General features: G+C 51.0%; 1 protein-coding gene across 3 annotated transcripts in view; it reads left to right on the top strand.

Annotated features, from left to right (window-relative positions):
* The first annotated feature begins 6,492 nt into the window (after positions 1-6,492).
* The window catches only part of gpat3 (glycerol-3-phosphate acyltransferase 3), a 72,064-nt gene continuing 66,351 nt past the window's right edge, over positions 6,493-12,205 (top strand). Inside the window, exons 1-2 of one of the 3 annotated variants that reach the window (XM_070872379.1) lie at positions 6,493-6,579; positions 9,310-9,502. In XM_070872379.1, the coding sequence (XP_070728480.1) occupies positions 9,359-9,502 (144 nt within the window). In that variant the 5' untranslated portion in view covers positions 6,493-6,579; positions 9,310-9,358. Of the gene's footprint in view, positions 6,744-9,309; positions 9,503-12,205 lie in introns of all 3 variants that reach the window. The other 2 variants (XM_070872373.1, XM_070872371.1) reach the window with 2 other exon arrangements.

The raw sequence follows: 12,205 nt of genomic DNA, 5'->3' as shown, positions 1-12,205 counted from the left end.
GTTGCTACAGTTGTACAGGGCCTTGGTGAGGCCACACCTGGAGTATTGTGTACAGTTTTGGTCTCCTAACCTGAGGAAGGACATTCTTGCTATTGAGGGAGTGCAGCGAAGGTTCACCAGACTGATTCCCGGGATGGCGGGACTGACCTATCAAGAAAGACTGGATCAACTGGGCTTGTATTCACTGGAGTTCAGAAGAATGAGAGGGGACCTCAGAGAAACGTTTAAAATTCTGACGGGGTTAGACAGGTTAGATGCAGGAAGAATGTTCCCAATGTTGGGGAAGTCCAGAACCAGGGGACACAGTTTAAGGATAAGGGGGAAGCCATTTAGGACCGAGATGAGGAGGAATTTCTTCACCCAGAGAGTGGTGAACCTGTGGAATTCTCTACCACAGAAAGTTGTTGAGGCCAATTCACTAAATATATTCAAAAAGGAGTTAGATGAAGTCCTTACTACTAGGGGAATCAAGGGGTATGGTGAGAAAGCAGGAATGGGGTACTGAAGTTGCATGTTCAGCCATGAACTCATTGAATGGCGGTGCAGGCTAGAAGGGCCGAATGGCCTACTCCTGCACCTATTTTCTATGTTTCTATGTTTCCTCTGCACAGAACTGAAAGGCACGGAGGGGATTTCCCGGAGGAGGTTCAAGTTGTGAGGCGCCTGCTCCTGAGGGAGGTTTCGGGGTTTCGCGCCAATGAGGAATTCCGTCCAGACGGGGGTCAGTTCAACGTGATCACCCCACGTGCTTGAGCTTCCTCGATACACCTAGTGAATTCAGGGCCTAGTGCCACTTTTAGCGACTCGATGGCTTTAGCCGCATGCCGGATGTCGGCCCAGGATAGGCGCTGCGCCAGCTCCTCTGGTGCCATTCAACCCGCTCCTCCGCCATCCAGTAAGTCCCTGACCCTGGTCACCTTGCCAAACACAGCCCTCTCATCTGCCTGCCACCTAAAACCGCGGCCGTAGAGGTCAACAGCTCTACAACTATTTTGGTGTAAAACAAAAAATTAAGTGCCCTTTTAAAGGGGCACTAAAACCGACAAATTGAACAAATTAAACTTTTTGAACTACAGTCAAATTAAAATTTGGTTGCCAGGGGTGATGATGCACTACAGTCCCTCCGGTGCCCACCTCTCACGGAAAGCTGTGAGTGTACCGGTGGACACCGCATGCTCTATCTCCAGGGACACCCTGGCTCGAACGTAACCGTGGAAGAGAGGCAGGCAGTCGGATGGAATGATCAACAGCTCGACAACTATTTTAGTTAAAACTATAAATCAAGTAGCCCCTTATTAAAGGGGCACTAAAACTCACAAATTAAACTTTTAACATTAAAGAATCTAATTAAAATTTGCTCGCCGGGGGTGATGATGCACTCCAGTCCTTCCGGCGCCCACCTCTCGCGGAAAGACGCGAGCGTACCGGTGGACACCTCGTGCTCCATCTCCAGGGACACCCTGGCTCCAATGTAACCGTGGAAGAGAGGCAGGCAGTCGGGCTGACAACAGCTCTAACCTATGAACATATTCACAGGTGCATACATTACAATCATCTTAAGCAAATATTTCAAATACAGCAAAAAAAAATCTACATTGTAATTAGCTGGGAGTAAAGAGATCTTGGAGAGGGAACAGTTACTGGGACTTTAAGCAAATTCTGTAAAATGATACAGAGATATTACAATTGCAGTAGAGGTTGTGATAGATAAAAGGTCATACTGCATTCACAAATATATAACCGATTTAGAGATGGGTGGGACTGTTACAAACCTAATTTGCCTTTTGCGTCACAATGAGCCTCTATGACACAGAGAACATTGTCATTCACTATAACAATGAGATATAGTTCCAGTGGATGGGGCTTGACTTAATCAATAAATAGTTTAGCAAAGCGGTTTGTTTTTAGCTTGATGACTTGTATGCATTGAAATGATATATTTACATTTTGTTTTTTTTATTTCATTACCATGAAGAGAAACACCAATTAAATAAGTAAATGTGAAATTTCATGTGAAGGTATGTGCATGCATCCAAAGTAAACAGTTTGACTTCTCACAGCCTTTACTTATTGCCCAGTTTGACTGACAAATAAGCCACTATCTTGAAGATACTTTGGTACATCAGAGATTAATCACAGAAGGCCACAGCCTAATTATGAATAGGTACATGGAAAACTCTGAGAGTCTATAAAATGATTTTGGTGGAAGAAAGAACTAATTAATTACTATTTCTCTCTTAATTCTCAAATTGCTAGTTATATCTCTCAACTGTTTTTATTGATGGGTCCACTTAAAACTCCTCCCATTGTTTGAGTTTGGTGTGACGTTCCTGAACTTCAAAAATGAACTTTAATATTTAACTTTAACTCAAGCTTAAGACCGTTCCTAAGATTTATTTTTATTTATTTATTGATTAATAGGATGTGGGCGTCGCTGGCAAGGCCAGCATTTATGGACGCACTTATTTGTACTGTGAAAATGGCCACCATGCGCCACCCTTTGTCTATGATTGGTTCCCTTGGAGGATAAGCTACACCCTGACGTTTCACTGGAATGTGTAACTGGATCCACCCATCCCAAGGTCTCACTGACTTTGCAAATTGTAACTCGATCCACTTTGACTTCCTGAAGCTACAGAGGACAGAGCTCCACAGAACACGGCAAGGACCAGCCAAAGTCCTGTACCCCAGTCCAAGTATATCCCTCCCCCAACTGAAGTGCCATACCCCAGTGCCTCCCCCAGCCAAAGTACCTTACCCCAGTCCAAGTACATGCCTCCCCCAGCTGAAGTGCCTCCCCCAGCCAAAGTGCCTTACCCAAGTCCAAGTACACCCCTCCCCCAGCCAAAGTACCTTACCCCAGCGCAAGTGCATTCTCCCCCTCCCCCCACCATAGATGGGGCAGGCATTGTGTACGGATTGTTAACAGGTTTATTACATATGAAGTGAATAGTGAGTGTCGTGACTTCTGGACATCATCTACTCCAACGATATCCCTTGTAGGTTGGAAGCATGTGATCCATCTTCCCCCACCCGTGTCTCCCCTCCCCCCCACACCCGTATCCCTCACTCTCCCCCAGTCTCTCTCTCTCCCCCAACCTCTCTCTCCCTTCCCCCCAATCTCTCTCTTCCCCCAGTCTCTCTCTCCCCAGCCTCTCTCTCTCTTCCCCCCAGCCCCTCTCTCTCTCTTCCCCCCAGCCCCTCTCTCTCCCCCCCCACCAGCCTCTCTCTCTCCTCCCCCTCCAGCCTCTCTCTCTCCCCCCCCAGCCTCTCTCTCTCCCCCCTCCAGCCTCTCTCTCCCCCCCCAGCCTCTCTCTCTCCCCCAGCCCCTCTCTCTCTTTCCCCCCAGTCTCTCTCTCCCCCCCCCGCCTCTCTCCCCCCCCAGCCTCTCTCTCCCCCCCCAGCCTGTCTGCCCCCCAGACTCTCTGTCTGCCCCCAGACTGTCAGCCCCCCACTCTCTCTCCCCCAGCCTCTCTCTGTCTGCCCCCCAGCCCCTCTCTCCCCCCCAGCCCCTCTCCCCTGCCAGCCTGTCTCTCCCTTCCCAGCCTCTCTCTCTCCCCTGCTCCCCCCCTAGCCTCTCTTTTGCTCCCAAACTCTCTCTCCCCCAGCCTCTCTCTCCCCACCCCCAGTCTCTCTCTCTCCCCCCTCCAGCCTCTCTCTTTCCCCACCCCCAGTCTCTCTCTCTCTCCCCACTCCAGCCTCTCTCTCTCCCCTCCAGCCTCTCTCTCTCCTCCTCCCAGCCTCTCTCTCTCTCTCCACCCCTCAGTCTCTCTCTCTCTCTCCCTCCCCCAGACTCTCTCCCCCCCTCGGGCCCAGGCCCGCTGTTCTCGGCCCCTCCCCGCCGGCCGTTCTCATGCCCAGGCCCGCCGCTATCGGCGAGGGAGCGAGTCGGGGCTGAGCGAGTCCTGGAGGGGGAGAGAGTCGGGACCTAGCGAGGGCAAGTGCTCAGGGAATCAGTGGTGAAAGAGAGCCGGGACCTCAGCGAGTCTCGGGCCTCAGGTCCTGCTTCTCGGCACCACGTGGAGGGAATGATTCGGGGACGGGGGTGGAGCTTGACAGGAGCAGGGCGTGTCACCTGTTGGTCAAAGAAAGTGCAGTATGGACGGGGGGGGCTGTCTGTCAAAAAAGTACAGTACAAATAATTACTTTGAGCATTTATTGCTCATCCCTAATTGCCCTTGAGAAGGTGGTGGAGAGCCGCCTTCTTGAACTGCTGCAGTCCATGTGGTAAAGGTGCTGCCACAATGCTGCTCGATAGGGAGTTCCAGGATTTTGATCCAGTGACAATGAAGGAACAGCAATATATTTCCAAGTCAGGATGGTGTGTGACTTGGAGGGGAACTTGGAGGTGGTGGTTTTCCCATGCGCCTGCTGCCCTTGTCCATCTAGGTCATAGATGTCCTGGATTTGAAAGATGTTGCAGAAGAAGCCTCGGCGAGTTGCTGCAGTGCATCTTGTAGATGGGAGACTGCAGCCACTGTGTGCTGGTGGTGGAGGGAGTGAATGTTTAAAGTGGTAGATGAGGTGCCAATCAAGTGGGCTGCTTTGTCCTGGATGGTGTCGAGCTTCTTGAGTGTTGTTGGAGTGCAGGCAAGTGGAGAGTATTCCATCAGACTCCTGACTTGTGCCTTGTAGATGGTGGAGAGGCTTTTGGGAGCCAGGAGGCGAGTCACAGAATACCCAGCCTCTGACTTGCTCTTGTAGCAACAGTGTGACTAGTTAAGTTATGTTTCTGGTCAATGGTGACTCCAGGATGTTGATTGTGGGGGATTTGACGATGGTAATGCCATTTAATGTCAATGGGTGGTGGTTAGACTATCCTTTGTTGGAGATGGTCATTGCCTGGCACTTGTGTGGCACGAATGTTACTTGCCACTAATCAGCCCAAGCCTAGATTTTGTCCAGGTCTTGTTGCATGCAGGCATGGACTGCTTTATTATCTGAGGAGTTGTGAATGGAATGGGACACTGTGCAGTCATCAATGCGCATCATCACTTCTGACCTTATGATAGAGGGAAGGTCACTGATGAGAGAGAAGCTCATGCAGGTCATTTTGGTGATACATGAGCTGGGGGATAAAGTCTGAAATGTGCTTAATTTGTTACTCTCCACACTTCTCCTTCATTACATCAGTGACTATACCTCAAGAATACTTCATTGGCTGTAAAGTGCTTTGGAACGACCTGAGATGGTGTAGGGTGCTATATAAATGCAATTCTCTCTTCATGTTTTCTTCTTTCTTTCTCAGTCGGAGAGTGTCAACCCGTATTGTATTTTGTTGTTATATAGTTTAAGGTTCAAGATATGTCACATCAAAGAAAGAACTTGCTTTTATAAAGCATTTATCACATCCTCAGGACCTGCTGAAATTCTGCACACTGGAAGTACTCTCGCTGTTCCTGGCTAGGGAATGTGATGGATAATTTGTGCACAGCAAGAGGAAATAAGAATGTGAGTTCATCTGTTTTGATGTTGTTGGTTGAGGGAAGTGCTGGTCAGCACCAATATTCCCATTAAGCTGTGCATCCCCCCAAAAATTAAAAGGAACATTGGCCAGGACATCTCGGTGCCATGGGACAGGTAGCTCAGTTTAACATCCTATCACTGTCAATCTTTTGTCTTATAATACTCCTGTGAAGTGCCTTGAGTTGTTTACTACATTAGAAGTTCTATATAAATATATGTTATTGTTGAAAGACAGCACCTGTGACAATATGGCACTCCTTCAGTACTGCACTGCAGTATCGGCTTAGTTCATATACTTAAATGTACATCTATCAAAATATAAACACATAAGGCTAAGGCGTTAGCCAGTCCAAAAAAAAAACCTTTAAATGAAAGGTGTTTAATATGCTTTTTGTATTTGTCGGAACTAAACCAATGCATTAAACTCATTAGAAACACATAGTACAAAAATCGAACTGACAGTACTAGGTTCCCTACCGCAGAGAGTTGTTGATATCAGTTAATTGGATATATTCAAGAGGGAGTTAGATATGGCCCTTACTGCTAAGGGGATCAAGGGGTATGGAGAGAAAGCAGGAAAGGGGTACTAAGGTGAATGATCAGCCATGATCTTATTAAATGGTGGTGCAGGTTCGAAGGGCCAAATGGCCTGCTCCTGTACCTATTTTTTTATGTTTCTATGTTAGATGAATATTCACAGGATATTAAATAACGTGACCACGATTTGTCCCTAATTTTCAGGTTTGCAGCCTGAAAAGAGTGAGAGGAAAAAATATTTTAAAATTGTGCGAGGAAGGGAAAGCGACAGAGGGAAAGGACAGAAAGTCAGGAGAGGAAGAAAAAGCAGAGGAACAACAGGGAAGAGTGAAAAGTCACTGAGAATATCTGAGTAAAGAGAGGCAGTGAAGCCTACAAGCGCTTGCCCCTTCCGCTGGGCGATCACTCACACACTCCAGGCGGAGACTCACTCCGCCACCCAGCGGCTGGCCGCCGATCCGCGGTAAGTCGGGGAGTTCCGGGTAGGGCGGGGTAAGGTGTGGATGAACTCTGGACCGGAGCGATAGGGACAGGAGTCAGAGCCCCGACCGGGATCCGGACTGACAGGGGACAGGAGTAAGAGCCGGAGCCAGAGGGGTAGGAGTAAAGGAGCGAACCCGGAGTGAGAGAGGCAGTTGCCGGAGCTCCCCTGCACTCTTCCTGGTCGACCTGCCTTTGCCCTGTGGCCAGGCTCCTGTTAAACCGAGGCAGGCTCGAATATTTCCCCACAGCAGCTGCTGGTCAGTTGGTGCCGTGTCTCCTTCAACCTCCTGTGGTGGGCTGGAGGAGAGGAGGGAGGCTGGCTGACTCTCCAATCCCATAGTGTGTATCTGTCAGAGTGTGAGACCCTTTCTCACGCAGGGTTTTTTTTTGGTGGTCTGCAGTCCCCAAGCCTGCCCCCAGCAAGCAGTCCCTCGAAATCGAGGAAGACTTGCTTCCACTCTAAAAGTGAGTTCTCAGGTGACTGAACAATTCAATACAGGAATTACAGTCTCTGTCACAGTTGGGATTGTCAGTGGTTGAAGGAAAGGGTGGGTGGGGAGTCTGGTTTGCCGCACGCTCTTTCCGCTGCCTGAGCTTGGTTTCTGCATGCTCTCGGCGACGAGACTCGAGGTGCTCAGCGCTCTCCTGGATGCTCTTCCTCTACTTAGGGTGGTCTTTGGCCAGGGACTCCCAGGTGCTGGTGGGGATGTTGCACTTTATCAAGGAGGCTTTAAGGGTGTCCTTGAAGCGTTTCCTCTGTCCCCCTGGGGCTTGCTTGCCGTGTAGGAGATCCGAGTAGAGCGCTTGCTTTGGGAGTCTTGGGTCGGGTATGTGGGCGATGTGGCCCACCCAATGGAGCTGGTCGAGTGTGGTCAGTGCTTCAATGCTGGGGATGTTGGCCTGATCGAGAACACTGACGTTGGTGTGTCTATCTTCCCAGTGCATTTGCAAGATCTTGCGGAGGCAGCGTTGGTGATATTTCTCCAGCGCTTTGAGGTGTCTAATGTATATGAGCCATATAGGAGGGCGATATAACTACAGTCATGTAGACCATAAGCTTGGTGTCAGATTTGAGATCCTGGTCTTCGAACACTCTCTTCCTCAGGCGACCGAAGGCTGCACTGGCACACTGGAGACGGTGTTGGACCTCGTTGTCGTTGTCTGCCCTTGCTGATAGTAGGCTCCCGAGGTATGGAAAGTGGTCCACATTGTCCAAGGCCACGCCGTGGATTTTGGGGGGGGAGGGGCAGTGCTGTGTGGTAGGGTCAGGTTGGTGGAGGAACTTTGTCTTATGGATGTTTAATGTAAGGCCCATGCTTTTATACGCCTCGGTGAAGATTTTGACGATGGTTTGGAGTTCAGCTTCTGTGCGTAAACGCAAGCGTCGTCCGCATACGGTAATTCAATGATGGAGGATGGGACGACCTTGGGATCTCGCCTGGAGGCGTCGAAGGTCGAACAGGTTCCCATTGATTCTATAGTTTAGTTCCACTCCAGCGAGGAGCTTGTTGAGAGTGAGATGGGGCATTGCAGTGAGGAAGATCGAGAAGAGCGTTGGCGCGATGACGCAGCCCTGCTTTACCCCAGTCCGGACGTGGATTGGGTCTGTGGTGGATCCATTGGTCAGGATCACAGCTTGCATGTCGTCGTGGAGCAGGCGGAGGATGGTGACAAACTTTTGGGGGCAGCCGAAACGGAAGAGCACGCTCCATAGTTCCTCGTGGTTGACAGTGTCAAAGGCATTTGTAAGGTCAAAGAAAGCCATGTACAAGGGTTGGTGCTGTTCCCTGCATTTCTCTTGTAGTTGTCGCGTGGTGAAGATCATGTCCGTTGTACCCCTTAGGGGACGGAATCCGCATTGTGACTCTGGGAGAAGCTCTTCAGCCACAGGAAGGAGACGATTGAGGAGGATTCTAATGATGACTTTCCCAGTGGCCGACAGCAGGGAGATTCCTTTGTAGTTGCCGCAGTCGGACTTGTCCCCTTTTTTTAAAAGATGCTTTCAGCACCCAGTGGGAACCGCGAGAGGGTGGGGTGTCACCAGTCCGCAGTCCCTAATTGCCACAGGGCAGGGTTTGGGATTCTCCAGTTCCTCATCCCCACATTGACATTCCCATTTCCCAATGGGCAAGGGTAGGGGTGTCCCCAATCCTGCATTATGTTTGGGGTGGGTTTCACTCCTGCTGTCTGTTTTGAGGCAGAGATATTGCTGGTTTCCACTTCTACACAGTATTGGGATTACATCCCTAATTGTGCGAAGTATTGCTGTGGCTTTGGGTCCTCAGTTCTACATGTGGGGGTGGGGGGAGGGGTTTGGGTTTGCCAGTTCCTCCTCTTACACATTATTGAGGATTGAGTTCAACCTCCTCCAGTCCTACAACCCTCCAAGATCTTTGCACTCTTCCAATTCTGGCCTTTTGCACTTTCCTGATTTTCATCGCTCCACCATTAGTGGCTGTGCCTTCAGCTGCCTAGGCCTTAAGCTCTGCAATTCCTTCTCTAAACTTCGCTGCCTCTCTACCTCGCTCTCCTCCTTTAAGACGCTCCTTAAAACCTACCTCTGACCAAGCATTTGCTCACCTGTCCAAATATTTCCTTATGTGGCTCGGTGCCAAATTCTGATACTGCTCCGGTGAAGCGCCTTAGGCTATTTTACTACGTTAAAGGCGCTATATAAATGTAAGTTGTGTGTGTGTGGGGGAGCGTTGTTTTGGGTTTACACTGAGGGGACTGGGATATTAAAGTGGTAGCTGCTGTGCGCGTGGGACGAGTGTCCCCATTGCTGGTGGTCCATAACTCCCTTTCAACTGGTGTTGTCTCCAGGGCTGGACCTCTGTGCACCTCGGTTGCGGAGAGCAGAGAGTGGTGGTGGATGGAGGACCTTTGGGGACTCGTGTTGAAGCTGCTGTCAGTATGGCTGATCCTAGGCATCACTCTCATTATGCTGCCAGCCATGTTTGGAGTGTCATTGGGAATAACAGAGCTTTACATGAAGATTCTGGTCAAGACTCTTGAGGTAAGGGCCTTTGTTCAATAAGGGATACGTCGCGGATCAGTAAGAGATACTTTCGCTTTGCTCATGGGACGGGTGCCTGATATTGGAAGAAAATGTTGGCAACAGGCATTTCTGAAGAGGCAAGTTCAAGTTTGAGGTCACGAGCGGACCTGGTGAGAACATGAACCCCTTTCAGTTTGAGGCTGCCTGGCTCTTACTGTTCATTCCTGCATCTGTGGTCTCTCTTAAGACATCTCATGTATGTATGGTGGAATATACTTCAATTTAAAAGCACTCTGCCTTTTTGTGAGGATATTTCAAAGAAATGATCATATTAAAAGTAAACTGATTTGCCCCGATTTAGTGCGGTGAGCAGCTGAGCTATTCATAATTCAGGTCTGCTGAAGGTTATTTGCTGGGTTAACTGATTTCAACTGGGTTTGGGGAGGGGGAGGGAGGGTGGGGGTTGCTATAATTGCTCTTAATGCTCCTGAGTTAGGAAGAGTAAATCAGACAGGCTTACCATTGCTACCATCCAGTGACCACATCTGGAAAAGCACACGGATGGATGTTGGCTGAGAGGACTTGGCTCTGCGGTGATGCACCCCCACTTTACCACCCCCCCCCGCTTCTCTTCCCACTCCCCCTTTCCCCCTGCCCGCTCACCCACTTTCCCCCCCCCACCTGCTCCCACGTTCCCCCCCGCCCCTGCCTGCTCCCATGTTCCCCCCCCCTTGCCTGCTCCCACTTTCCCCCCTGCCCGTTCCCCTTTCCTCCCTAAACCCCCCCGCCCACTCCCCTTTCCTCCCTACCTGCTCGCCCACCACGACCCACTCACCCAATTCCACCCCGCCCACTTCCCCCTCGCCCACTTCACCCCGCCCACTCACCCACTCGCCCACGTCCCACCCGCCCACTCATCCACTCCCCCCCCCCCGCCCGCTTCCCCCCCGCCCGCTCACCCGCTTCCCCCCGCCCGCTTCCCCCCGCCCGCTCGCCCGCTTCCCTCCCGCTCACCCGCTCCCCCCGCCCGCTTCCCCCCCGCCCACTCGCCCGCTTCCCCCGCCCGCTCGCCCGCTTCCCCCCTGCCCGCTCGCCCGCTCCCCACTCGCCCGCTTCCCCACTCGCCCGCTTTCCCCGCCCACTCGCCCGCTTCCCCCGCCCACTCGCCCGCTTCCCCCGCCCACTCGCCCGCTTCTCCCCCCCCTGCCCGCTTCTCCCCCCCCTGCTCACTTCCCCCCCCTGCTCACTTCCCCCCCCTGCTCACTTCCCCCCCCCCCTGCTCACTTCCCCCCCCCCTGCTCACTTCCCCCCCCTGCTCACTTCCCCCCCCTGCTCACTTCCCCCCCTGCTCACTTCCCCCCCCTGCTCACTTCCCCCCCCCGCCCACTCGCCCACTTCTCACTCGCCCACTTCCCCCCCGCCCACTTGCCTACTTTCCCCCACCCCCTCCCTTCCCGGCCGCTGCCCCACTTTCAGCCGATCTTACATCTACCATTGCGTTCCTCAGGAGTGATATGGGAAAAAGATGAAGGACTGACATGATAGAACTAGCCAGATGAACTGATCATACATTTGTCTGTTCTTGTCACAACAGTTCTTAAGTGAAATATGACCTGTAAAGAAGTTTTTCTTTCATGCAGTTCTTCTTTTATCCAAAGAAAAATAAAAGTATCTGTCCAAAATAAAAAGACAGATTGCTTACAAAACCTTCCATAATATAAACTGCCACTTGGATATAGTTTTAGCCTCATGAACCTACAATCTGCCCTTTATCCCAAAATTACATTCGGTCCTTAACCTCATTAACATGCTTTGAACATTCTGAAACGGGAAAGGACCTTGATGAATCTTGCTGCACGTTTTTCTTGACACATTGACAGTTTATTTTAAACTTTCAATGCAGCTAGTAAGCCCAGGACTGGGAAACAAATCTTGAACAGATAAATGATTCAATCTTTCAGCCCTCTTTATTGTGAGAAAGTTACAGTGGAGTGGGATGTAATTTTGTGACTGGCGTTTGGTAACGCAACAACTCAGATGGAATTAAATTGTAGATTGCTCTTGTGTATATATTAAAAAAAGCCAACTAACCTCCTGAGGTAGTGAAATTGTTCATAATGTAGGACAGGTTGCTGTCTGTGATTTTTAAAAAAAATCGTACTTGATTGCAGTAAAATATTTGAAAGCAATGCTGGATAAAGACAAGATAAGAAGGAAAGTTGGAGAGTATCTAGGTTGCCGTCACATGCTCACAAACCAACTCCCCTCCCCCTGCCCCATGTACCCACGTGCACAACTCCGATCCTCCCCCCTCCCCAAGCACTGCCCTCTCGCATCCCCCTCGCACACCAGTCCCCAACACACACACCTCCCCCACCCCTCCCCCGCACACCCACCTTGCACATCAGCCCCCGACACACACATCTCCCCCACCCCTCCCCCGCACACCCACCTTGCACATCAGCACCCAACACCTCCCCCCACCCCCCCCCCACAACGCGCCCAGTTGTGCATTCCCCTTGCATCCCCCCCCACCTTATATACGCACACCTCCAACTCCCCTCCCCACCAAACCCACCTACCACAACACCAACACACCCCCACACCACCCATGGTCGCTTATAGGGCAGAGGCCTGGGAGTTGGTGTGGAAAGAAACTCTGTAACTGATCAGTTTGAGAGTGTAATGATTTGATGGGGAGTCACGACGGTTCAGTGTGAA

Source organism: Pristiophorus japonicus, chromosome 2 (genome assembly GCF_044704955.1).
Source record: "Pristiophorus japonicus isolate sPriJap1 chromosome 2, sPriJap1.hap1, whole genome shotgun sequence".
Taxonomy (NCBI): Eukaryota; Metazoa; Chordata; class Chondrichthyes; family Pristiophoridae; genus Pristiophorus; species Pristiophorus japonicus.
This window is presented reverse-complemented; position numbering and strand designations above follow the sequence as displayed.